Source organism: Canis lupus, chromosome 12, assembly GCF_011100685.1.
Source record: "Canis lupus familiaris isolate Mischka breed German Shepherd chromosome 12, alternate assembly UU_Cfam_GSD_1.0, whole genome shotgun sequence".
NCBI lineage: Eukaryota > Metazoa > Chordata > Mammalia > Carnivora > Canidae > Canis > Canis lupus.
Genome location: NC_049233.1, coordinates 19,649,284 through 19,677,087, shown reverse-complemented (window position 1 = coordinate 19,677,087; position 27,804 = coordinate 19,649,284). Strand labels below are relative to the sequence as shown.

Genomic DNA, 27,804 nt, shown 5'->3' with positions numbered 1-27,804 from the left:
CTGATAAGAACATTCAATTTATTTTTTGTGTGGTGTCCACTGTGCTCTACACAGCACCACATCGGATTAAACTTTAAGAGCATACAAGGATGCTTGTCTTAATCTTTGACTCCAGCTAATGTTTTTGAAATTCTCTCCAATATTAAATTGAATAAGAATGATATATTTATTTCATTGGATGTTTAAAATTTTGTGACATCATAAGTAAATGACAGGTATTAATTTAAATATTATAAGTTTGAAACAACTAAGAAATGGTTTTATTTTACAGTAAATCTTTGATGATTAGAAATGATCAAGAAATCTACTTGTCTGGCCAATCTAATTTTCTGCACAACTCAAATTTAAGGAAATTACATCTTCGCTAAAATCTTTTGTTGAAAATTTATCTAAATTCCTTCACTTTCCTCCCTTTCCTAGTTTACTTACCCATAGTAAAGAAGCTAGAATTTTTTTAAGATGGTGATGATGATACCATATGAAAAAAATATATATAGTCATATTTGTATGACTATTATTATGAAAGATTATTCCAAGACATGTCCTGAAAGTGAGAATACTTCTTACATTTCCATTAATCCTAATTTTAGTGTTATGACTTTTTTTTCTGAATTAGAGTATGGAAAAAATATAAATAATGACATAAACAGTGGTTAGGTTCTAATTGATTGAGATTTTTGTTGTTGTTGTTCACATTGGATTAAAACCCAAGGCATAGTATTTGTACTTTATAGGTAGTGTTTGGTTCTTTTATTCATATGTTTTCTGCTAAAAATTGTGAAATCTTTAGATTTCAAGATTAGTGATTTGCAAAATATGCTATGTACCAATCCAGGAGTATGTGGACAATCTGGGTTAAGGAAGAAAATATTTTGAACTTCTAATTCAAACATATGTGAATATATTCAAATATCTGTATGTTTTTCTAAAAATAAATAAATACACATGCTTTAGGGGTGCATGATCATAATTTTGTTATGGCTTGGGTTCACGCTCAAAACATTTGAGACCACTGGAATATAAGGAATTGTGCTACATGTGATTTTAAATGGCAATAAAACATGTAAGAGGAAAGACCTGAAGGAATAAAACTGGACTGCATCAAGCATGTCCCTGGTACGCCTTTAATTTATGAGTCTGAAATAAATTATATTTTGAAACAAAGGAGCTAGAGATCTATCCTTTGATATCTATAATACAAAAATATATGAAGTTCAACCACTGAAAACAAAGCTAATAGCACCAAATCTGTTTCCTCAGGGGATAAAATTACCCTTGCCTTTTGGAAAATGAAGCCTATAACATAAAATATCAAAACCAGTTAACTTTGAACAGAATTGCAAATGATTTGGAGTCACTTAATGGTAGAACTTAACTAGTTAGCCATTTAGAGTGGTCCATTTCCCAACTTTCAGATTACTAGATGTGGTGTAGCATTTGTTTCTCTATAGCTTTTGAGAGAATGAGAGTGAGTTCCATAGCCATGTGAGATATATATGATTTTCTGAATATAGAGAACTTAAATATTCTTTGATATGGTGGACATCTTCATATATAGTTTTCATATCACATATCTTGCACAATAAGCTCTCTAGTGGGTTTTCCTTGGGTGGCCTTAATTCCTCTGAAACTTTCTTATTCAACTGTTGATCCTTTTCATTTCAGGGGTATATGGGAAAGTCCAGCTTCACGGTGCTTGTCCTAAAAAATCTTGGACCCGTCTTGCAGCTGACATCGCCTCGGGCAATGAGAGGTAAGAAATGAGAGTAAATTAGGGATGTATTTGCTTGTTTGTTTTACTGATGTCTCAGGTTTTATTATAACAAAAAAAATTAATTAAATATTATATTAAGACTCAAAACTCAAGGATGAACAAATGGTAAAATAAGGGACTAGACGGGATTTAAAAAAACCTCTGTAACATAATATAAGAACAAAACTGAAATCAAAAACAGAGGAGTCTATAGTTTATTTAAGGAGTAAAGTTTACGTAATACATTTTTACTCCTATCAATAAGTCTTTAAAAATATGAATTCTATGAGATAACAGATGAAATGTAAAGTGACATCCTAATAGTCTGAGTTGAGATGATGGCTGGCTAAGAGATAGAAATAAAATAAAAATGAGATAAAGTATGAGAATCTTATAGAATTTAAAATGCAATAACAGAATTTTAAAATGCGTTGGAGGTAGGAAAGAATGAAATTGCCCCTGCCTCAAAGTGAATAGGCACCATTAAGAGTGAACTGATGGGATCTGCCTGCATATGGAAGAGAAGAAGATCAGGAGATAAAAATCATAGAAGAGATGGTATTAGAAATAGAGAACAGAAAATGCAAAGTACATATAGGTAATTGCTCTTTTTAAATAAGCGCCTACAGTAATTACAACAGAAAGTATAATGAAAATTCTACCTAAAATACACATAGCAAACCTGAGAGTAACTTACATTTAATTTGAAGAGATGAACGTCAAAAATAATGATTGCTACATAGCCTCACAGTACAAGAAAAAGTGGTGAGCAAAATAAAAGAAAAACAGAAAGGAACATAAAGCTCGTTAACCTTAGAATTCTCTACACCATTAAATATAGGAAAATAGTGATGTAAAATATATACACATTTAGGGAAAAAATATATACATGTTTACAGATTTCTAATCAAAGAATTGGACACCCTGCTAAGATTACTGTTTGCATGTGAAAACAATACAAAACAAAATAAATGTATATCTTTTGCTTTGTAAGAACTGAAAAAAAATGTAAAAATAAAGTATTTTAATAAAAAGATTAAACTGATTTAAAATGCGTGAATAAAAATAAAATTCAGGAATCTGTAAAGGTACATAAAGTGTCAATTTTAAAGGTAAGCATTGGAATAAGTTAAATATAATACCATAAATATGGCTGTTAAAATAAGACAAAGTCTAGTTATTCTCATAAAAGAAACTACATAAAATTTGAAAGGTTAATGTATTAGTCAGGATTCTGTTGTGTGTTGTATATATGTAAAATATATAATATATATGGTAGTATATATAAAGAGATGTATTTCAAGGAATTGGCTTACATTCTTATGAGGGCTGGTAGGTTGAAAATTTGTAGGGCAGGTTGGTAGGCTGCAAAGTCTTGAACCTTGTCTGGAGGCAGAATTTCTTCTTTTTCAGGGAAACTTCAATTTTGCTTTTAAGGCCTTCCAGCTGATTGTGAGGCCACCCACATCATTGAGGGTTACTTAAGGTCAATTCATTGTAGATGTTAACCACATTTACAGAACACCTTTGAACAAGCACCTACATTAGTGTACAGATTAGATAGAATTACTGGGTACTACAGCAGAGCCGACTTGACACATAAACTAACCATCACAGGTCGTAATTCTCAGATAAAACACTGGGTTTACAACCTGGGACTATGGCCATAGGAATTTGACAATGGGACGTGAGTGCCATATGAAGTAAATATGAGTCAATTTGTTTTAGCAGAATTTAAACAGGATATATATATATCCTGGGTGCTGTGATCCTGGAGACCCGGGGTCGAGTCCCATGTTGGCCTCCCTGCATGGAGCCTGCTTCTCCCTCTGCCTGTGTCTCTGCCTCTCTCTCTCTCTGTGTCTTTCATGAGTAAATAAATAAAATCTTAAAAAAAAAAAAAAAGCTGGGTAATAAATCAACATATAATCACAACTTTTTTTAATAGAGAAAAATAAGACCAATATGGAAAAAAATTAATTAAATATCAGATAAAATGAGTCATTGAAATAAAAACAAGGACTCAATTATAAGAAAAGAAAAATTAAGTGAAAAAAATAAAAACATTTTATATTAATAAAAACTTAATCTCCAGAGATACCTTAATAGTCAGGAAAGTTTTATACCAGATAACATAATATAGAAATATATAAAGTAAATCTCAAAAAATAATGAAGAAATTGACAAAAACAAAAATGATACTGAAAGTTTCTTTCAGTTTTTTTGTTTTCTTTTCTCTCTCTCTCTCTCTCTCTCTCTCTTTTTTTTTTTTTTTGAAGAGAGAGAGAGAGAGAGAGAGAGAGAGAGAAAGCCATGACTGGGAGAAGGGGAAGAGGTAGAGGGAGAAGGAGAGAGTATCCTAAGGAAGCTCCACATTCAGTGCAGAGACATGGGGCTCGATCCCAGGACCCCAATATCATGATCTAAGCAAAAATCAAAAGTTGAATGCTCAACCAGTTGAGCCAGCCAGGCACCCTCCTTTCCATTTTAACCTTTAATTTAAATTAAAAATCATAAAGAAAACATGACAAAGTCTGAATAATATAATAAAGGAAATTTGATTTATAAATACAAAGAATATAAATATAGTTTACCCCAGAATATATATATAGTTAAAGCCTTAACAAATTTTAGTAAACAGAAATGATGTAGAATATGATCACAATAAAAAGTGTAATCTTGACCAACAATATTAATCTCTTGCAAGATTAAAGAGCAGAAAAGAAAAAATAAACCTTTTCCTAAATAATTTTTGTATCAAAGAGGAGATGAAAACTCCCTCAGTAGAATGCTAGCAAAATAGCAATAATGACAGTATTGGATGAGACATAGCCAATATGTCATCACATTAAATGCTTTTATTGCTGAAAAATAAAATACAAAAATACACAAACTAAGATGTCAATGTGAGAAACAAGAAACAAAATAACCAATGAGTCAAATGAAATTAATTTGTGTAACATATAAGGCAGAGATTAGTGAATTAGGAAGTAGAAAAGTAGTAGAATTGAAATTTTTTTTAGAGATAGTGGTTTAATCTTTAATAACTTTAATTATACAAAGAAAATACTATATAAATTCAGAAATGAAAATTCAAATATAACAGACCAAAGAGACTAGAATTATAATATAAAAATGTATATATCTACAGAGTGTAATTGTGAAATTTAAAAAACTAAATTATATGTGAGAATATAGATTATTATAATTGGCTAAAGGAGCATATAACTGAGAGAACCAACAATAGCAAAAGACATGCCATTATCAAAATTTTGTTCCCAAGAATAAATTTGGCTCAAATAAATTGATAGTATATTCTTTCAATCATTCAAATATCAGACACTTTTTATGTTGTATAATCTGTTCCATAGCATAAGAAAATACGTGAAGTTTTTCAATTCATTTTAGGAAGCAAGCATAAAATAATTTTTAATTATTTATTATTTTTATTTATTTATTTTCATAAAATAATTTTTAAAGCAGTTACTAGATAGAATTCAAATAAAGAATACTAGGGTAACACCTAAGGATAAATTAAATGCAAAAATTCTAAATAAAACAGCAACAAATGAAATCCAGTATATTATTAGGAAAAAAATCATGGTTGGGGATGATTTATTCAACTAAAGAAGGATGGTTTAAAATGAAATAATTCCTTAATATAATTTATCTAAGCAATACATATAAAGACTTAGAACATGATTAATTTGGTATAAAACAGAAACACATTTATAAAATTCAGCTTGCATTCTTAGAATAAACAATAAATTAAGACTACTAAAATATTCCTTTATTTCTTTTTTTAAAGGATATTCCTTTAAATCAATGTTTCTTTTTTTTTAATTTCATTTTTATTTATTTATCATGAGAGACACAGAGAGAGAGGCAGAGACACAGGCAGAGGGAGAAGCAGGCTCCACGCAGGGAGCTTGATTTGGGACTCAATCCCGGGACCCCAGAATCACGCCTGGGCTGAAGGCAGGTGCTAAACTGCTGAGCCACCCGGGATCCCTAAATCAATGTTTCTTAATAGAGTGGTTTAGCCATTAGTTGAGGATCACTGCTTTAAATAATAATACAAAATAAATAATTAAAAATCCCTCTCAAACAAGCAACTTTCTATTTTATGGAAAACCTGACATTAAAAATTATTGTGTATTACAACAGTCATTAAATATTATTATTAAAGTTTTAGCCAATGTATTGAGTCAAGAAAAAAAAATGAATCAGTTACTACTATTAAAAGGAATCCAAATTGTCAGATTTTTGTAAATCATATATATTTTTTCCTTGAACCCTAGAGAATCATCTGAAAAACTACCATTGCATTCAGTAAGTGCACAAATTAATAGTTTTTAAATATTTCAATGTAAAATCCTATTTAAATATCAATTTAAAATATCTAAAAATAAACTTAAGGAAAATTATAGGAACAACAGAAACAAGACTACAAAACACTAGTAAAAGGCATAAAAGGAGATTAGAATAAATGGTGATGCATATCATCAATGCAAAGGCTCAAAATTTTAAATATATGAAATATTTTTAAAAGATTTTATTTGTTTATTTGAGAGAGAGCAAGAAAGCACAAGCAGGGAGAGCAACAGAGGGAGAGAAGCAAGCTCCCCACTGAGCAGGGAGCCTGACATGGGGTTTAATCCCAGGACCCTGAGATCACAACCTGAGCCAAAGGCAGATACTTAACTGACTGAGCTGCCCAAGAGGCCTAAAGATATTAAATCTAATGAAGCTTTAACAGCAAGTCAAATATATGCATTTGAAATCTGGTTCACTATTTCTAAGTCTTTTGGAACAATAAACACTTGAAGATAGCCAACATTACCAGTAACTTCTTGAAAAATATATACCTGTGTATATCTTGGGGCACATGGGTGGTGCAGTTGGCACCTGACTTTTGTTTTCGGCTCAGATCATGGTCCCAAGGTCCTGGAATTAAGCACTGCTTTGGCTTCATGCTCAGTGTGGACTCTCTCCCAAATAAACAAATAAATTATATTTGTTTTAATCTGAATAATTTAATCACAGCTTTAATCTGAATAATTATCTTATTGCTATTGGCACCAAAACAGAAAAGAATGCCTAGCAATAGACTCAGGTATGTATTATTACTTAGAATTTGAATAACTTAGCATTTCAATTTAGTTGCAGACTTGTGCTGGAGTAATTGGTAAACACTTTGGAAAACTATAAAATTAGATTCTCAAATTATGCTTCACTCTGAAAAAGTTATAGCTAGATTTTAAAAAATGTAAAAAAAAATCCAAAACCATAAAATTATTTGAAGAACACTTAAGTAAATATTATATAATATTAAATTAGGAAAGACCTCTCATTATAAGAAATGCAACTATAGCAGCACGAAGTCATAGATTTGACAACATAAAAAAGTCAATATTTAAAAAAATCAGTATTTTTGCAATAAATTACAAAATGCAAAGGCAGATAATAAACTAGAAATATTTGCAATTTATAATAGTACAGATGGAGGGCTAATATTTTTATATGTAAAGAATGCTTAGGAATAAAAAAAAAGATGAACATGCTAGAAGAATAATCATTAAAGAGTTTGAATACACAAGCCACAATAGAAGACATACATCTGATTAATAAACATATGAAAAAAAGTTCTTCTCTACTAGAGTTGAAACAAATGTTAATTAAAACAAAATTGAGCACTATTTAAAAATATTTAATTATCAAAGGGGAAGATTATTGAATTCCATGTTGACAAAGGGGAAGAGATATGAGCATTCAAGAAAATATTACGTATTAGCCTAGTTTTGTAAATAAAGTAAAATAACATTTATGTATGCATATATGTGGATAGAGGATGTCTGGAAGGACGTACACCACAGCAAGGATCCCTGTAGGAGAGATGATAGCTGGCTACTGCTTTGGTGTGATTTTTCTCTCTGTACAGAATTTCTTCATAGAGTAGTTATTGCCTTTGCACATTGTTATTGTTTTTTAATACAATTTTTGTATACTCTTACCCTACATCAAACACTGAGTTATGGGGCCTGGAAATACAATAATAAGTAAAAATTGATATGGTCTCTGTACCTAGACATTAATGAAATAAATATAAAGTAAATGTAAAATTACTTATGTGACAAATGCAATGAAGGAGGGCTTTATAGGATTCTGAAAACATGAATATGAGATCTTGAGGCAGTAATGGAGGTTAGAGAAGGCTTCCCTGCAGAGTGATTTCAGAGGTGAGAACTAAAAAATGAGTGGGCTTTAATTAGGCAAAGTGGGCTTGGGTATGTATGGAAAGAGCACTCCAGCAAGAGCAAACAGCATTCAATCATTCAACAAATATCTGATGGGTACTTACCGTGTGCTAGGGTGGCTGTAAGCACTGGAGATGTAGAAGTAGATTTGAAGAGATCACTGTCCTCTGGGACTTTATATCTTCATGGAGAAAGGGACAATAAAGAAGCTAATACAGAAATATAAACAACATACTTGCATATTATAAAATGCGCTAGTAAGGAAATAAACAGGATGATATGATTGAAAACAGTTGGGTAGTGTACAGGGTACCCTTTTAGACTGAAGGGAAGACCTCTTTGGGGAAAAAAATTTGAGCTGAGCTCTCAATGGTAGGAGGCATCCTGCTGTCTAATGAGAATGGACTAGAGAGCTTACTGAAGGAGGGACATCTAGCATTGTCTCTGAAGTGGCCTTTGGGGAGTGGGAGACAGAGAGCAGGTTACTATAGTTGGACCAGAATAAGCAAAGGGGAGAATGGTTATTATATAGTAGATGCCACGTCACATGGTACCTAGTTTAGGTGTGAGAGTTCAGAGGGAAAATCACTGAGGGGTTTACAGAGGGCAATCGATAGACTCTGACTTGTGTTTTGAAAACCACTCTGGCTGCTATATAGATGATGAGTGGTGGAGAAAAAAGCAGAAGCTGGGCTATGAGTTAGAAGGCCAGTTGAGACCAAGTATCATGGTGGGTAGAATTATAGAGGAGGCAATGGTGATGGAGAGAAGAGATGGCACTGTCTGGACATGCCAATGGACTGAATGTTGAGATGAAGGAAGTGCTTCAGATTTTTTTATTGAGCAACTTGGTGGGAGGTAGAAACATGCACTGAGATGGGAAGACTGGAAGAGGAACAGATTTGTCAGGGTGGAAGACGGGACATGCTAAGTTGGAGACACCAAGTGGAGATGTCAAGAAGGCAATTAGATTTGTATTTTAGGGCTAAGGCAAAAAATGATGGGGAGTCATCCAGGAACTAAATGATGCCACTGATCAAGAAGATAGGAAGAGGAGAAAATTGGAGTCTGTAAATGAAACTGGGCCAGTCCAATTCTTCAGAAGTTGATAGAGTCAGCAAAGATGATGGAGAAGCAGAGGCCCAACAGGTGATTCTGTGGTGGGAGGAAGAATGGGCAACATGAGTGGCTTGGAGGAAGGCCAAGTTGGTTGACCTGGAGAGCAGGGACTGAGCACAGTAGGGTTCCCAGGAGTAGTTAGGGGTCAAGGCATATTCACTGGCAATATCAAGAATTTAATTTTTTGGGATCCCTGGGTGGTGCAGCGGTTTGGTGCCTGCCTTTGGCCCAGGACGTGATCCTGGAGACCTGGAATCAAATCCCACGTTGGGCTCCTGGTGCATGGAGCCTGCTTCTCCCTCTGCCTGTGTCTCTGCCTCTCTCTCTCTCTCTCTCTCTCTGTGTGTGTGTGACTATCATAAATAAAAATAAATAAATAAATAAATAAATAAATAAATAAATAAATAAATAAATAAAAAGAATTTAATTTTTTACCCTCCAGGAGCATTGTGTAACTGTTTTAAGTTCCTAAGAGGATAGTATGGATGGGAGGTAAAGCTTGTAATCACATTCCTATATCTAAAAAAAAAAAAAAAAAAAAAATCATTCTAGGTACAATGCAGACAACAGGAGTCAAAAATGTATGTAGGGGCACCACTTAGCAGGTCCAAGCAAGAGATAATATAACCTGTAGTCAAGAGCTGACGTGTCGATGGAGAGAAGTGGGCAGATTTAGATACAGGAAATAAAAATCTATAAGATATACTGGATATGATGGACTCTCTTGGTTTCTGGATTGCAGAGATGTATGTGGTGCCATTCACTAAAAGAGGACTAAATTGGAAGAAAATATTATGAGTTCAGATTTGGTCATGTTGACTTTGAAGTGCCTGATACCCAAAAAGATTTGTGAAGTAGGCGTTTCAAGGAGGGATAAATACGAAACTAATGATGAGGTTAGCAAGTTGGAATCTGGCAAGAGCTGTATGAATGGATTTTTCTTTAAAGGTGTGTTAAGAACCTCATTCAGTCAGAGCTATAGGCTCCTTCAAAGGAAATTCAATTTTATGAATGAAAACTATCTATAGTAATTCGCTACCATTTATTGAGTTCTTATCATGTTCATTTACTCATGTGAGGCATTACCAAGCATTTTACATATATTGATCTCATTGAAATGTTTCAGTGCTATGTTAGGTATTATTATCTGCATTTACACATACAACAACTATATAGAAAAGTTGAGTAAAATTTCTAAGTTTATAAAGCTAGGAGTTCCTGGGGTTGACCGTTTTTTTATCATGATTTGTCTGATTTTATTGTTTGTGTTCTGGTGTTCTATATAATACAAATATTAAAAACAAAATTTCTTGTATCAGTGTTCTGATAAGGAGTTTTTAATGAATTTATATGAATGGTATGTAATTACCGTAGTGCATCCACTTAATGGAGAGCCTTCCTTTTTTTAACCTTCTAAAAAAATGTGAAATACTTGAAGCCTCATGAGAAGTTGCAAAAATAGTACAAGGTTCTCATGTACCCTTCACCCAGCATTCCCTGATGATATATTTCATAACCTGAACATGATGAAATCTAGCAAATTGATATTAGTATAGTATTAACTGAAGTACAGACCTTATTCAAGCCATTTCTTTAAACATTGATCTATGGTTTTCCTTATGTTAAAAGTCAATTTAATAAGTCTTTCTAGTGCATTGTTATAGGAACAGATTTTACTCAGACTTCCTTATGGATTTTTTACCAACAGAATTACATGTCTGAATTTACTTGTGTATAATTGATTCATTTTATGAAGAACACCGAAGTGAAATCTTCAGAGGAAAAATTTCATGTTGTTTATAAACTTAAACTACCACTGATAAAAGTAAGCTTAGCAAGATATTTGAAACAATATTATTTCGTTTGTTACACGTTATAATTTAAATTTATTGCTAAGTTGCTCTTTACTGTCACTTGCTCCAGTTGACTTTGAGGAAGACTGATGAACAACATGTTGGATTTTTTGGACTTTAGCTAAGTCAAGAGAAGTTATACTGAGATTTGTACTTAGATTTAAAGACATTGGTTTTTACTCATTATAAGCATTAAGTAGATGTTTTACTGTGAGTCATTTAAGGGTGACCACATGTTCTTTGTAATTAAATGGTTACTCAATCAATCCTATGCAAAGCTTTTAGTTTTTATCCTGGTCATTACAAGATTTTAAACGGCAGGGACAGGGTTCAATTCATGTTTTAATATGGTTCCTGCTGTGTGCAGAGTTGACTGTTGGTGAGGACAAGGGTGGGAGCAGAGAGACTGTTAGGCCAGTGTTCTAACATTATAGCCATTTAAGTGACACATGCTGGTGGCTTAGATTATGGTAGTAGTGAAGATGGAGATGACAGAGTGGTGAAATACCTGTGGCAGACAGGGGAAACGTGGAATGCTGATAGATTGGGTAAAAGAAAAAATGAAGAATCAGAGATTACCATAGAATGTTTGACCTGAGCAACTGGGTGAGGAATGCTCTGATATACTGAGAAGAGTTGAGGCACCGGGGTGGCTCAGTGGTTGAACGTCTGCCTTTGACTCAAGTCATGATCCCAGAGTCCTGGGATCAAATCTTGCATCAGGCTCCCCACAGGGACCCTGCTTCTCCCTCTGCCTATGTCTCTGCCTCTCCGTGTCTTTTATGAATAAATAAATAAAATACTTTTAAAAATAAGAAAAGAAGAGAAAACTGGGGGAAGGGTAGGTTTATGGGGAACCTTCCTCAAAAGATCTCATATTTTTCTTATTTCTTTTCTCATTTAGTTTTTTTTAATAATAAATTTATTTTTTATTGGTGTTCAACTTGCCAACATACAGAATAACACCCAGTGCTCATCCCTTCAAGTGCCCCCCTCAGTGCCCGCCACCCAGTCACCCCCACCCCCCGCCCTCCTCCCCTTCCACCACCCCTAGTTCGTTTCCCAGAGTTAGGAGTCTTCCATGTTCTGTCTCCCTTTCTGATATTTCCTACCCATTTCTTCTCCCTTCCCCTCTATTCCCTTTCACTATTATTTATATTCCCCAAACGAATGAGACCATATAATGTTTGTCCTTCTCCAATTGACTTACTTCACTCAGCATAATACCCTCCAGTTCCATCCACGTTGAAGCAAATGGTGGGTATTTGTCATTTCTAATGGCTGAGTAATATTCCATTGTATACATAGACCACAGCTTCTTTATCCATTCATCTTTCGATGGACACTGAGGCTCCTTCCACAGTTTGGCTATTGTGGACATTGCTGCTATAAACATCGGGGTGCAGATGTCCCGGCGTTTCATTGCATCTGTATCTTTGGGGTAAATCCCCAGCAGTGCAATTGCTGGGTCATAGGGCAGATCTCATTTAGTTTTTAAAGAAAGATAGTGTTATAGAGCCTTATCCAGTCTCTTGGTCCTATTATTTTTCTGGGTTTCTTCTGTGACATACTTTTCTTCTGTGATGTACTCACTTACTCTGTTATTTATAAGAAAATAACTCTGAACTAAACAACACATTGTCACCTCAACTTTGCCCCAGGACCGTGGCCTTCCACTCTGACCTCATCACTGACTTCATCTAATTTGCTATCTCCTGTATCAAATTAGTGATTATATTCTTTGGATGTACTTTGTTTGGATACTTCTTGTTCTTCTTTCTAGTACATTCCCACTTCAAACATGACTGTTCATATAGTTATTTTTACTAGGCTTCCTAAATGCTTGATAAATAAAATAAGGGTGTACACAGTGCTCTGGAATCTCTTCTTGCTTTACACTCTCCATTTGTCCTGAGAATCCACCACATCTTCTACAGGCTTTTAATCTCCCCTCTAGCATACACTGACTTTCTTACCATCTAGATTATAAAATGTGGTTTTCTGATTAATGATTTTAATAAAAGTATGCTTCCTGGTTGACTGATACTAAGCTACTCAAGGTGTCTGTGTCTTGTTCCTCCAAGTGGCTTCTTCTACAGGAGCAGGAAAATATTGTTTTTTATTGATTGTGTATATTACTCAGCATCTAGTACACAGCAAAACACAAAGAAAACTTCTAGTAAATGCCTGCTACCTTGCATGGATATGTCTTTTCTGGAAATCAGAACTTACTGAGCCTCTTGATTCAGAGGTAGATCATCTAAGAAATGAGAATCTTACATTTATTTTTAAAAGTCACTGTAATTTATCTTGCTTATTACTCAAACTTTATTGCTACACTATGACAATTTAGTTCAAGTAATATTAGAATAAAGAGTTGCTGACCTTATTCATTTATTGGCAGGAGTTCAGGATCATGTGTGTAGAAGATCATGTATGTAGAAGATGGTTCTCTGGTCTAATGAGCTAGTGGGGTCCTGGTCTCAGATTGGCTCTTGCCTCCATGCTGGGAATAGGCACAAGAGGTAGGAACATAAGGTGGAAATAGTGTGGTACCATGAACACAAACTGGAACTTTGAGGGAAGACAGACTGTAATAATTCTTTTTTTTAAAGATTTTGTTTATTTATTCATGAGAGACATAGAGAAAGGCAGAGACACAGACAGAGGGAGAAGCAGGCTCCCTGCCGGGAGCCTGATGTAGGACTCAATCCCAGGACCCTGGAATCACTACCTGAGCCAAAGGCAGATGCTCTACCACTGAACCACCCAGGTATCCCCAGACTATAATAATTCTAACTGCATGATTAGCTAAATGTGTAATTTTGAGTAAAATTTCTGACCCTCGAGTTCTTATTCTATGATACAGCAATAAAATGCTAATAGAGTAGCTAGAAGGATTAAGTGAATTAATATATGTAAAGTGCTTAGCCCAGTTTCTGGCACAAAGTGAGCCTCACGACATGCCAGTTATTGTGGTAATAGTAAAAATAAGTAAAAGCAGCCTTTCTCAATCCATTTGGGAGATTGTGGCAGACCTTCTCCCAACCTCTCCTTATTTCTCTATTTTGACTTCATTTGCATCTATGGAAGAAAATTTTTCTACATTCTGTAGGGTATAAGTGAACCCAGATCTGTCAGGCTTTTCCTAGCTCTACCACAAGAGAGTACATTTTTCTCTCTCCTTAATTTCAATTCTGAAGTTCAGGCAACTATCACTCATGGCACTGTATTATATCATTGAAATCTGATGAGAGTAGAACAAGGGTTTCCACACACAAAAAATAAATGTGTGAGGTGTTGTGTGTGTCAACCTGATGAGAAAGTCTTTTCATAGTGTGTGAATCTATCAAACTGGCACATCGTGCACTTTAAATATCTTATATTTTGTCAATTAATATACCTCAATAAAGCTGATACAATGAAGTCCAAGGGAAGGATTTTCAAAAAAGCAGGTTGGATCCCTTGCACACCCTTTCGCAAAGGCTTTGTGAGGCTCTGTTCAGCAATGCTCACTAAGACACAGAATTAGGATGGTGGTTAAGGAGACCAGTTATCAGAAAAGATATGGTGAGGGGCACATGGTGGCCCAGTTGGTTAAGTGTCTGCCTTTGGCTCAGGTCATAATCCCAGGGTCCTGGGATCCAGCCCCATGTCAGGCTCAGTGGGGAGTCTGCTTCTCCTCCCTCTGTGTGTGCTATCTCCCCCACTCAAATAAATAAAAATAAAATCTTAAAAAAAAGAAAAAAAGATGTGGTGGATTTTGTGGGGGAAAAAGGAGAAAGGAGGCCAGGTACACAAATAGTTGACATGATAGCTTTTCTGACTATTATCATCAGTGTTGGCATCGCTACAGCCATTTTCTTTCTTCAATACTTCTCATTGTCCCATGCAGACTGACAATCCACAGTATCTTTTGATGTCACTGAAGAAAATGAAAGAAGAAATTTTAACTGAAGTTTAAAAACAAACCTTCAGTGTTAGTAGAGTTCAGAAATCTATAGCTATCCCTTATTCCTGGGAAGAAAATATCTTGGCATCCGGACACTCTGAGTCTGTGGTCAAATGCAGCCATCATTATGAAGACCTCCCCAACGTTTAGTTAACAAATCCATTTAAGTGGTAGGTGTTTATATATAGATGCCGTATGCCTGGTTGTAAAAACTTTTTAAATCAAATTGGAAAGCATACATTTTTTTTTTGCTTTTTTGTAATTATGTTCTTTTGACCAAAAGTATTATATTTTCTCAAAACTAGATAAAATGTTAGTGCCAAAATAAAGAAAACTGTGCTGACATCTTGTTTATATATTTTTAAAGGTTTTCTTTCAGGAGACTTATTCAGAGTTTCCTCTCTTTTCATATGGTTTTCATTTAGGTCCAGTTATGTTGCAAACAGCTCTTTTAATTTTTTTGTTTATTTATTGTTTTAGGTGTGTTTTGCTCAGAACAAAAAGGTCTATCCCCTCCCCTGTGGCTGTAGGACTCTTATTAGTATTAATCAGACAGCTGGGCTTCAAGCAGTCCTGAAGGAAGGATTTCTCAAAATGGTTGAAGGGTGACTAAATAATGGAAGACTGTGAGAGGAAAGTGTAGATGTTGTAACTGAAGAAAAACTGATACTTGACCTCCAGAACCATCTAAGTTCTGGACAACAGGGATCACAATATTCTTTGAAGTTACCACTGTTGCTGTGTGGACACAGAAGTGGAAGGGGCCATACTCCTTTGCCATATGTATACAGTCTTTGTGACATATGGGTTCCCAAGGCTCCAAGAGTAGGGGGGCGGAGATGAATTTTCAAGAACCTGCAAGGTTTCAGGAGCCTTAATGGAAAAGGTCAGCTTCAGTTCATTTATATTTTTTAATATGAAACTTGGACTAATAATTTCATTAGTTCTTTTTTCTTTTTGTCAAGAACATTGCTATGTGCTATGCAGTTTATATAGCTCAGTAGCATATTTTTTATTGAGAGAGAGCACAAGAGTAGGGGAGTAGCGGAGGGAGAGGGACAGGGACAGGCAGACTCCATGCTGAGCACAGAACCCAAAACAAGACTGGATTCCAGCACTGTGAGATCATGACCTGAGCCAAAGTCAGACGCCTAACTGACGGAGCCACCCAGACACCCCAGTATTGCTTTTTATTACATTTAGTGGTGGAAGGACTACAAGTCAGACAGGTGAAGCAAAGTGATTTAGTGGAAAGAACCTGAACTTAATCAGGAATCTTGCTTTGTCCTAATCCAACCTCTGACTCCATTCAATGACCTAATTTTGAGGTTTGCTATTTCATCTCTCGGGCTTTAGTTACTTTGCCTTTAAAAACTGGCAGTTGCTTTAATATTCTGTATCTAGGATGTCACTACAAATCAGAAACACAGGTAAGACTAAATTCTTTCATTAAAATTACCACATTTGACAGTAGCCTTTTTTTTTTTTTTGTGACTCACTCCATCTGTCTATAAGGCTCAGTTGTACAGACTAGAATTAGTTATAATTTTTGATTCATAGCAGAGTCATACCATTGACCTACAAATGATCCCCTATTGAATTTATTGTTTTTTTTTTTTTTTTGGTGTTAATACTACATTGTGTATCTCTCCCACCCCTTTGTAGTAAACTCTTTAGGAATATCTACTAGCCAAAATCTAAGTTGTCATTTTTAAAAATGCAAATGACATATATTTTATTTACCATTTTGCCTCTAGCACCTACTATAGTGTCTGGTGCATACCAGTTGTTCAATCAATAAATGTTTCATGATTGAATAGCCTTCACATGGACCTCTCGCCTGGGTGAATATTTATGGGTAGAGGAGAATCTCTTATCAAAGCTTGCTAAAATGTGGACATTAACGAAAAAGGCAGGTTAAAATAAACTTATGCCACTGATGTTGGTAATGACTGTGAATGAAGAATAAAGCAGACATATTCACTAGGAAAAGCTAGGCAACAGTGAAAGACTGAAGAGAAGTTTCATTAAATGTGAGTTTAAAAAATGAAAATGAACAAAACTATCATTGTTTCATATTGTGGTGAAAGCACAGTGTTTGGAACATAACACACTCAAGAAATGCATACTGTTAGTTCCTGCAGTAACATGGGGATGTCAGGGGGGAAGCCTTTAATATTGGCACTTTTCAGATGAAGATAGGAAACTCAGAAAAGTGACCTCTTAAGGTCACATAGCTAGTAAGTGGTACCTCTAGGATCTACATTATATCTGCCTGACCATGAAGGTATAAGCCTTAATACATAATGATAAATTGTCCAAAAATGGCACAATAGTTCTTCAGAAAATTCAAGAAATGATTTCTTGTGAAACATCTTTATTATTCAAACTGTTTCCCAACCAAGGAGGAATATGTCTGTTAAGAAACCATGTTTAGTCAGCATATAATAAACCCTGGAACTTTTACTATTTCTTGTTTTTTTGTCTTGACCTTCATGGCTACAGAATATCTTTGCTATCTTATGTAATATACATAAGCCAGATCATGGACTCCATGAGCATTAAACTTTTCACAAAAGCCATTTTTTCTCTGTCTTGACTTGTTATTTCTAAGTCAATCTCCCTGGTGGGAATTGGTGGTTGCAGTGGATTTCCTTTTCTCTTTGGAGTTAGTAGGTGATCCGTGTTGCACTGCCAGTATACTTGATCCCATTTTTATGCTGTTACAGAATTATAGTAGAGGACGCAGTGGATTGGCGACCGCATGACAAAATTGTCCTTAGCTCTTCTTCTTATGAGCCTCATGAAGCAGAGATCCTCACTGTCAAAGAAGTCCAGGCTCACCATGTTAAGATCTATGAACGGCTCAAATACCGGCACATTGGTAAGGCTTTGTTTTACTGGGTAAGGGAAGTGAATGGACCAGGAAGAATGTGTTCAGCAACCTGACTTATGTCCAATGGCCATTCAGAGGGGATGGGTAATACCTTTCTGCTTTCTAGACTCATTCTAGAAGGCTTTACCTCTATTCCTTCTTTTTTTGCCTAACTTTTAAAGAATATTTAGTTGTGAAGGAATTTGTTGTTGTTGTTTTTTGCTTTTTACATATCATAGCAAGTTTAGAAGTAAGCAAAAAGGTTAAGCATCTGGTTCAAGGTAACTGGGCATTTTCATGGCTAAGCCAGAATAAACCTCAGGGGGACTGAATTTCTAGTTCATTTCTTGTCACACTGAATCACACAATCACTTAAAATTTGGCAGTTATTATAAATAGTGGCTTCTTTTTCCACACTCAGGAATATGTCCTTCCTAACACTTTATGTACTGACTACTACTACTATTAAAAAAAAAAAAAAGATAAAAAGCCAAATATCTTTTTTCTCAACAAAGGTATATTTTTATAGGCTATCCACAGTTAAAATATATTGACATAAATTGTAAATACCCAGGAGTTTCCTGGCTCAGTCCAATAAATACATTTAATCCAAGAACTCTCATAAGTAATAAAACACAGAAATAGAGGGATTAGGGAATATCTTTTTGTCTTTGATATGGGAGAGGAAAATACATGTATGTAACAAGATTCCGTCTAAAACTATTTCTAAATCATACTTCCAAGGATAATTTCTTTTAAAAAAGTGGAAGAGAAAGGAGAAATCTTTGGCAGTCCTTGCCAGTAGGATGTAAGGTGCAGTGTAAATGGAGGGCAGTGGGACACACCAGCAGGGTGCTCCTTTCCTGCCCCTGAGGAGGCTCCTTCAGACAGCACTACAGTTAAGACCTATCAGGAGGGGACAGCGCTGCTGCTCTTCGTCCCTTTACTCCTATACATTGCTGTTTTAGCTCTGTCACCACCTCAGTTGGTCTGGGATTCTTCATGCTCATGAAAGAGGTCCACGGACAATGCACAGCCAAACACTCAAGTCTTACGCCTATGAATTTAAGGAAGGAGGTTGGGGACTCCACTAATTGGACAGGTGTGCCCTGCCTTCCTTGTCCCAGTACCCGCAGTTATTAAGGAGAAATGAATTCTTGCTTGAACACTCTCACTCTGATCCCAAAGAGAGATATGTGAACGAGCTTTTCATTTCTCAGCTGACATTTGTGGAGAATGCCTGAGGAAAAGCAACCTTAATGTTGGTAGGACTTCTGAGGGGAAAGGAGTGTTTTCATTTGTCAGGTTCTCTGGGTCCCCAGCTGGCAATTTCCGAAATAGGTTTTTAAAGTTTTTTTTTTTTTCTTGCCCAATTCCTATTGCCCCAGGAAGCGTCCATGTCATGGAGGATGGCCGATGCATTCGTTTGGCTGCAGAGGTTGGACTTCTGACCCGAAATATACAAATCCAGCCTGATATATCATGCAGGGCGAGACTACTTGTGGGGTCCTTCAGAAACTCCAGCAGTAAAGAATTTTCAGGTAAATGGAATCTTCAGTTACTAAGCCTTACCAATTGGAGCCTATTCTTCTGGGACACTCAGGAATTCCAACTGTGAGAATTTTCATTTCTAAAACAAAATGTTCAAATTAGATGGCTCCTTTGTGCTCTGAGAAGCTATGAATTTTCAGTTCTAATCTGTGCTTAATTATCAGTGTGATGTTAAAATAATATACTAGCGATCAGCACATATGCACATTTTTACCTCAAAGAAAACATTTTCAGCAGATGTGAAATTTCCTCTGCTTTGAAATTATAGATGATTTAATGAACCACTTGAATTTTTATCTCTTTCCTGATTTTCTATTACTCTTTCCCAGTAGCATGCTATATCTGATGGCAGGCCTCAGCTCATGCTATAAATTAATAGCGTAAATTTAAATAAAAATGATTTCCATATTCTAGACTGCTTTAAGGATCAGTTCAATCTTTCTCATTTCTTTCAAGCTTTAACTCTCTTGGAATGCTGCAACGTTATTTGATTAGGACCTTATTCTTAAACTTGTGTTCCTTAGATATTATTCCATAATTGTTTCCTGGTCAAATAAATTTCAGGAAAGGATATCACTGTTGCTCCATCTTAGAAAGTTACTGAATACATGAATATAATAAAGGCTCTGAGAAGGCCTAGAATAAAGGATCTAACTACTTCCCAAATATATTGAGCATGAAACACTTTTGACACATCTGTTCTACCAGTATGGTAAAGGGCAGCGTTTGCACCTTAAGTCAAAAGTTCAGAATTTCTGGCCTGTAGAACAAGCTCTCTCTCTCCATAGGCTCTGTGTCCATGAGTCCTCAACAGCAGTGACATTGCTTCCCCTCTCCCCCCAAAAGACATTTGACAGTATCTGGAGACATTTTACTCGTTACAACTTGGGGGAGCTTCTGGCATCTAGTAGGTAGATGCTAAACTGCCTATAATGCACTCTGTAGTCCTATAAGGTGAGGACAGTCTCCCACAGGAAAGAATTCTCTGGGGCACCTCGGTGGCTCAGTGGTTGAGCATCTGCCTTCGGCTCAGGTTATAATCCGGGGTCCTGGGATCGAGTTCCACATCGGGCTCCCTGCAGGAAGCCTGCTTCTCCCTCTGTCTCTGCCTTTCTCTCTCTCTCTTTGTCTCTCATGAATAAATAAATAAAATCTTTAAAAAAGAAAGAAAGAAAGAAAGAAAGAAAGAAAGAAAGAAAGAAAGAAAGAAAGAAAGAAAGAAAGAATGAATTCTCTGGTCCAAGATGTCAATAGTGCTGAGATTGAGAAACCATACTTTAGAAGATGGAGACACAGGCTAAGTCCTGGTCTTCTGGAAATGAGACAGATCTCTTTTACCTGAAACTGTGGGCGGTCCTGGAACATCATTACAGGATAGAAGTCCAGTTCTGACAGTTTAGCACCAGGCCAGAGCTGAATGGGTAACAAGATTGACATGATCCTGAACTTCTGGCACTGCTGATCCAGGGTTTCTTAAATTATTTCTGGGGAAAGGGATGTTATAGACCAAGATTAATGCAGGTTTTCATGCCTATATTGTTTCATGCGATCCTAAGATCTTTGTGAGAGAGACATTTTTATAGATGAGGAAACAAAGTCTGTAATAAAATTGCCTGCTTATGTGTGAAACTCACTTATGAGCTTGTGAACAACAACTTGAGGGTAAGATTGGGTCTTTCATCACTGGCTTTCTAATATAGTTAACTGTATTAAGTGCTATGTATTAAGTGCTCCATAAATGGGAATGAAGAAAAGTAAGTGAAGAGTGAGAAAAGTCATCCAGCAAGAAAGTATCAGAGGTAACATTTAAGTTCAAGTCTGATTCTGAAGCCCTTGTTGAATAGATTTCTAATTTTGTAATCATTTTAGATTTATGGAAGAGTTGCAAAGATAGTATGGAGAGTTCCTGTGTACCTTTTGCCCAGTCTTCCCTATAGTTAATATCTGACGTATCTGCTACATTTGTCAAAACCAAAAAGTTAGCATTGATGCATTACTCTTAACTAAATTTAGGATATTTTCCAGATATCACCAGTATTTTCCACTAGTGTCCCTTTCTGTTCTAGAATCCAATCTGGTTTCCCACACTAAATTAAGAAATCTTCCATTTTTCTGTAAATATACGCCAGAGCCTGGATGAGGTGAAATCTGCAGGTGTAGGTCAAGGATGCTAGCAATGGATGTTGAACAATTTTAAGTTAGAAAATGTGGCCAGTACTTAAAATTTCTATTTTAAATTGGAGGCCCCTGTCATTCTTTTTCTGACCAATAACATCCAGCAATTTGTACTTAGAATTGTGATCTTTCAAAAGGAAAAATAGAGCAATAGCTGGAAACATAATCATTGCTTAATGTTTCACTTAAATGCTCAAGACATTTTAAGTATTTACTATTGATTAGCTTTCAGCCATTGATTAATATGTACATGAGTAAAATGATCTTATATGATTTATAACTATGAATTATAATCATGTAAGTTTAAGACATAAAAAATCCACAAATTAAAATAATACTGATATATTGCCTTGACTGAAATTCTAGAACCACTTTCCATTCTACAAAATAAGCTATTTATGTATGGGATCTAGCATCTGGTATCCTTTGGGCTGCAGTCCTAGGGTGACAGGTTCCATAGCCCTTTCAGCTGTGTGCTATTGGTGAGGGACACTGTAAAAAATGTTATCATCAGACAAATAGTTTTTGAACATTTTTTAAAAGATTTTATTTATTTATTCATGAGAGACACAGAAAGAGAGAGAGGCACACACAGGCAGAGAAAGAAGTAGGCTCCATGCAGGGAGCCCGATGTGGGACTCGATCCCGGGTCTCCAGGATCACACACTGAGCTGAAGCTAGCGCTAAACCGCTGAGCCACCTGGGCTGCCCAGTTTTTGAGTATTTTGTCATTCTGTGAATATTTCTGCACCATCCACCAGTGCCTCCTTAATTGGTGTCATTTGAGAAATTTAGATATATTGGAATCCTGTCATCTAGCTACAAAGAAAGACATATGTAGTCTCTTTTAAAAAAAAAATATATATATATATATATTTACTTTAGAGAGAGAGGACATGGAGGAGGTGCAGAGGGAGAGGAAGAGAATCTCAAAGAGACTCCCTGCTGAGCATGGAGCCTGAGGTGGGACCCTGAGGTGGGGCTTGATCCCAGGATGCCGAGATCATGACCAGAGCCAAAATCAAGAATCGGCTACTTAACTGAAACACCCAGAAGCCCCAGAAAGACATACATGGTCTTTTACTTCATCCGTCTTCTAGATGATGGTATGATCCTTCATGGTACCCGATTCTTAAGGGTGTTAGTTTCTCCTCTGTGAAAAAGAAGTGGGGAAGGTGGAGGGTTTAGGCTGGACTACTTTTGAGCTTTAAATGCTATTCCTGAAACACCATAGCTCCCTCTATTTTTAGTGAGAGAAAGAACTTTATAGTTCACCTTCGGCAGAACTTTTAAAAAGAAAGAAAAAAGGGGTGCCTGGGTGGCTCAGATGATTGAGTGTTGGACTCCTGATGTTGGCACAGGTCATGATCTCAGGATCATGGGACTGAGCCCCATATCTGGCTCCGAGTTCAGCAGGGAGTCTACTTGGGACTCTCTTTCCCCTTTTGCCCCTTCCACTTGTACTCTCTCTATATCTCTTTCAAATAAATAAATAGATCTTTAAAAAAAAAAAAAGAAAGAAGAAAGAAACAACATGAAATACGAAGTTGGGACCTATGTAGCTAAGGGCACATGATTAACTCCTGGCACATTAGGTATAGCCCCATTGCCTGAATCCCAATGCAAAGCTGCTCCTTTTATTCCTCTGCATCTCCCACTCCCCACCAGCATGCCTGCTTGAGGGTTAACAGTTTATCCTCTGCATGCATTTGCCTCCATCCAAGTCTAATATGTTACTTAAACCTTCTCTACCTCAGTTTCCTTATTGGTAAAATGGGGATAATTATACCTACCTTATAGAATGTTTGTTAAGTTAGGAGTTTAAACACACACACACATGTATGAACACACATGCTATATTGATGTATGACTTAGAACAGTACCTGGTACCTAATGAGTGCTAAATGAGAGTTAGGTGATAAAGTTATTAATCCACCTCATTATTTTCTATAATCATGTTCTTATCTATTTTACCAAGAGGATATACATTGACATATTAGTGCACTATATATATATATATATTTTTTTAAGATTTTATTTATTTATTCACTAGAAACACACAGAGAGAGGCAGAGACACAGCAGAGGGAGAAGCAGGCTCCATGCTGGGAGCCTGATGTGGGACTTGATCCTGGGTCTCCAGGATCACACCCTGGGCTGAAGGCAGCGCTAAACTGCTGGGCCACCGGGGCTGCCCCAGTGCACATTATGTTTTTAAATCAGTCTAGTGGCTGCAGTTCAAACTGTGTTTTTGCAATATCTACTTAAATTAGTACAAATAAATTTCTTGGTAAGGCTAAATAATTCTATCCTCTCTTGACATAAAAGATGTAGAGAATCTTATTATTGTGAAAATGAGACAGGGACCACACTATGGTGAGGATAAAAATACAGGAAATATTTTACCAGATTGTTAAAATGACTTAAAAATATGTTTTATATAATTGAATATTATATTCCTTCATGCAATATCTTTACGGGAATGGTAATAGACCTTTCACTTGGGATCCCTGAGAAGAGACATGCCATTGAGGTGAGTGGCTGGGAATCCATATTTCCTTCATTTTCATCCGAGTCCTTGACTAGCCCAGCAGAAAAATACATGGAATCTGCCAGCTAGCGTGCTCATCTCCAAAGCCTATCTCTCTCTTTCCTATCTGTCCTTCCTCTTCCCCATCCAACTGCCAGACTCTTCAGACTGCACATGAAACCTTGGCAGGCACTCATGTGATATTTCTAATGATTCATTTGTTATCAGCGAGACTCATGGTGTGAAATATAGTGCTGGTATTGAGAATAAACTATTATATTAAAAAAAAACTTTTTGCATCTCCTGATGCCTACAAATGGGCCATCCTTTTGCCTTTTGTAGGAAAAGAGAGAGTACCTGATGATATGCATTTTGTTTGCAGGTGTCCTTCAACTTTCAAATGTGGAAATTCAGAACTTTGGGTCACCACTGTATTCATCCATTGAATTCACTAATGCATCGGCAGGATCCTGGATAATATCATCTTCTCTGCACCAAAGCTGCAGTGGGGGCATTCGTGCAGCTGCCAGTCATGGGATCATTTTAAATGACAATATAGTATTTGGCACAGTTGGCCATGGCATAGATTTGGAGGGTCAGAATTTTTCTCTCTCTAATAACCTTGTGGTTCTGATGACACAGTCAGCATGGTCCACCGTTTGGGTGGCAGGAATCAAAGCGAACCAGGCAAAGGACATCAACCTTTATGGCAATGTTGTGGCAGGATCAGAGAGAATTGGCTTTCACATCCAGGGTCACAGGTGCTCTTCTCCTGAAGCTCGCTGGTCTGACAATGTGGCCCACTCAAGCCTTCATGGCCTTCATCTCTATAAGGAAAATGGGCTTGACAACTGTACTGGTATCTCTGGCTTCTTGGCTTTCAAGAACTTTGACTACGGTGCCATGCTACATGTGGAGAACAGTGTGGAGATAGAGAACATCACTCTGGTAGATAATTCGATTGGTCTCTTGGCAACAGTGTATGTGTCTTCTGTTCCAAAGAGTCACATCGAAAATGTACAGATCGTACTTAGGAATTCAGTCATTATAGCCACTAGCTCCTCTTTTGACTGCATTCAGGACAGAGTTAAGCCTCGCTCTGCCAACTTGACATCATCAGATCGAGCTCCTTCCAATCCAAGAGGGGGTCGAGTTGGTATTTTGTGGCCTATATTCACTTCAGAACCAAATTGGTGGCCTCAGGAACCATGGCACAGAGTGAGGAATGGCCATTCAACTTCAGGAATTCTGAAACTTCAAGGTAGGACGTTTCAGCTCCTAAGCAATGTAGTGCATAGGATCTTCATACATTTGTTCATAGGATCTTCAATAGCGTTCTGAAATTATATCAAGAGTGGTCTAGTGTTTACCATCCAATGGATAGCCTGCTGGCTATTGATAATCACCATGGTGATTGATTGATTTATTTTTTATTTTAATTTTTAAAAATATTTATTTATTTATTCATGAGACACAGACACATACACACACACACACACACACACACACACACACAGAGGCAGAGACACAGGCAGAGGGAGAAGCAGGCTCCATGCAGGGAGCCTGACATGGGACTCGATCCCGGGTCTCCAGGATCAGGCCCTGGGCTGAAGGCAGCGCTAAACTGCTGAGCCACCCGGACTGCCCCACCATGGTGATTTAAATGACAGTGAGTGAATCCTTTAAAAAGTCATTACTTTATTTCTGTTGAAGAACTTTCACAGTGATCATTTGATTATATGACTACTCTCTAAGTAGGTGTTCTTTTTCCTACTATAAGCAGGAGAAAATAGATGCAGAAATTGTGCTTCACTGAAGTTGTTCAGTAGTTGATCTGGCAGCCTGGATTAGAACCAGTTATGCTACAACCTATGATGTTAATCCTCCATCAGATTTCTTTTGTGCTATTGTACTCACTCTCACTGGATTGTGATCAAAACTTTGATGAAAAGTAGAGCTCTTAAGACTTTTTTTAAAAAAACTATTTATTCATGAGAGACACAGAGAGAGAGAGACAGAGACAGAGGGAGAGACACAGGCAGAGGGAGGCAGGCTTCATGCAGGGAGCCCAATGTGGAACTCAGTCCTGGGACTCCAGGATCACGCCCTGAGCCGAAGGCAGGCCCTAAACCACTGAGCCACCCAGGCTCAGCCCCAAGCTCTTAAGACTTTAATGTGTTGGAATACTCTCCTCTTTTGCATGCAATATTCATGTCTTGAAGAACTACAGATATTTTAAGTCAGGGTTTATATATTAACTCCTGTAACTACCATGGATAACTTAAATTTACTCCCAGATAAGGGTTGATATAAGAATATTTAGTTGTGTAGTCTGTATTTGTGGTTGATAGTTTATATTTTCCAATGTTATGATATCTTAACTTTTTTTTCAGATGTCACATTTTCTAATTTTGTGAAGAGTTGCTATAGTGATGACCTAGATATCTGCATCCTGCCCAATGTGGAGAACACAGGAATCATGCATCCAATAACGGCAGAGGGGACCAGGATGCTAAAGATCAAAGATAAAAACAAGTTCTACTTTCCTCCTTTACAAGCTAGGTACCAGTTTTAATATTTATAATAAGCCATGTTTATGAAGTGTTTGGCAATTCCTCTAATCCTTAAACATGTTTAGAAAAAAAAAAAGAATACAGAAAAAAAAAAAAGAATAAAATCATCAATGTGAATAGAAGTAAGTTTTTCTGGAAAGAAATGGTAGATTTAATGGCCCCAGTTCTTTATTTACCTATGTGCATGCCCTTTGATATAAGATTTTTTTTAAAAAAATATTTTACTTATTTATTCATGAGAGACACAGAGGCAGAGAGAGAAACAGGCTCCCTGCCGGGATCCTGATGCAGAACTCGATCCCAGGACCCTGGGATCACACCCTGAGCCAAAGGCAGATGTTCAACCACCAAGCCCAGGTGTCTCTCAACATAAGATTTTTGCGATATCTCTCACAACAGAGGCTCTATTTCTCTCTTGAATTGGGCTCAGCCATGTGAGTTTTCCTGACTAAAAAAGGGAGCAAAAGTGATAGAATGCAAATTTTATTGATGTGTCATTGTTTTATCTTTATTAGAGATATTCCTTTGGAATGTTTTCAAAATCACTGGGAAAAAAATTACCCCAATTCTTGACTCTTCCATGGAGTATGGTGTCATTAGTTTTCGGAAGAAGGCTCAGGAGGCCTTGTGCAGGGACTAGGATGGGTTACTTTCTTTCCCCCACAACATTGGGGAAAACGCCTTTAGCTGGAAGAAAAGAATCAAGAAAAATTGCCCTAATTAGAAAGTTAATATGTTTGGCCCAACATCAGTCCTTTTTTAATACCCATCCCTGAGTCATTTTTTCGGTACCTAAACATTATGAGGTTTTCAATTTGTGTTATTCTGTCATTTTTTCTTCTGCCCAATTTTCCTTAGGTTCATGTCTTACTTATGGGATGAAATAGTTATAAAGCTAAATGATATTAGCTTCTGATTCTTTGTATTATTAATACCTGACACATGGTTGGCATACAATAAATATTTAATATTATTACCAATGGTGCCTAAAATTATTAGACCAGGGGAAATCAAATAAATGCTCTATAATTCAATGCTATAATTGTCCATAACTTGTTTATATAACCCGCCTGACTCTCAATTCTGAAAGTATAGGAACCATGTCTGTTTTTATCACCACTGTATTCCCCAACATGTAGATGTAGGTTTTCAATAGATATTTGCTGA

At 36.4% G+C, this 27,804-nt stretch overlaps 1 protein-coding gene across 1 annotated transcript in view; it reads left to right on the top strand.

The window, feature by feature from the left end:
• Positions 1-27,804, top strand: part of PKHD1 (PKHD1 ciliary IPT domain containing fibrocystin/polyductin) — a 469,885-nt gene that overhangs the window by 323,202 nt on the left and 118,879 nt on the right. The window contains 5 exon segments of the mRNA XM_038554300.1: positions 1,666-1,753; positions 17,664-17,818; positions 19,198-19,350; positions 24,447-25,325; positions 26,458-26,626. Of these exon segments, the coding sequence (XP_038410228.1) occupies positions 1,666-1,753; positions 17,664-17,818; positions 19,198-19,350; positions 24,447-25,325; positions 26,458-26,626 (1,444 nt within the window).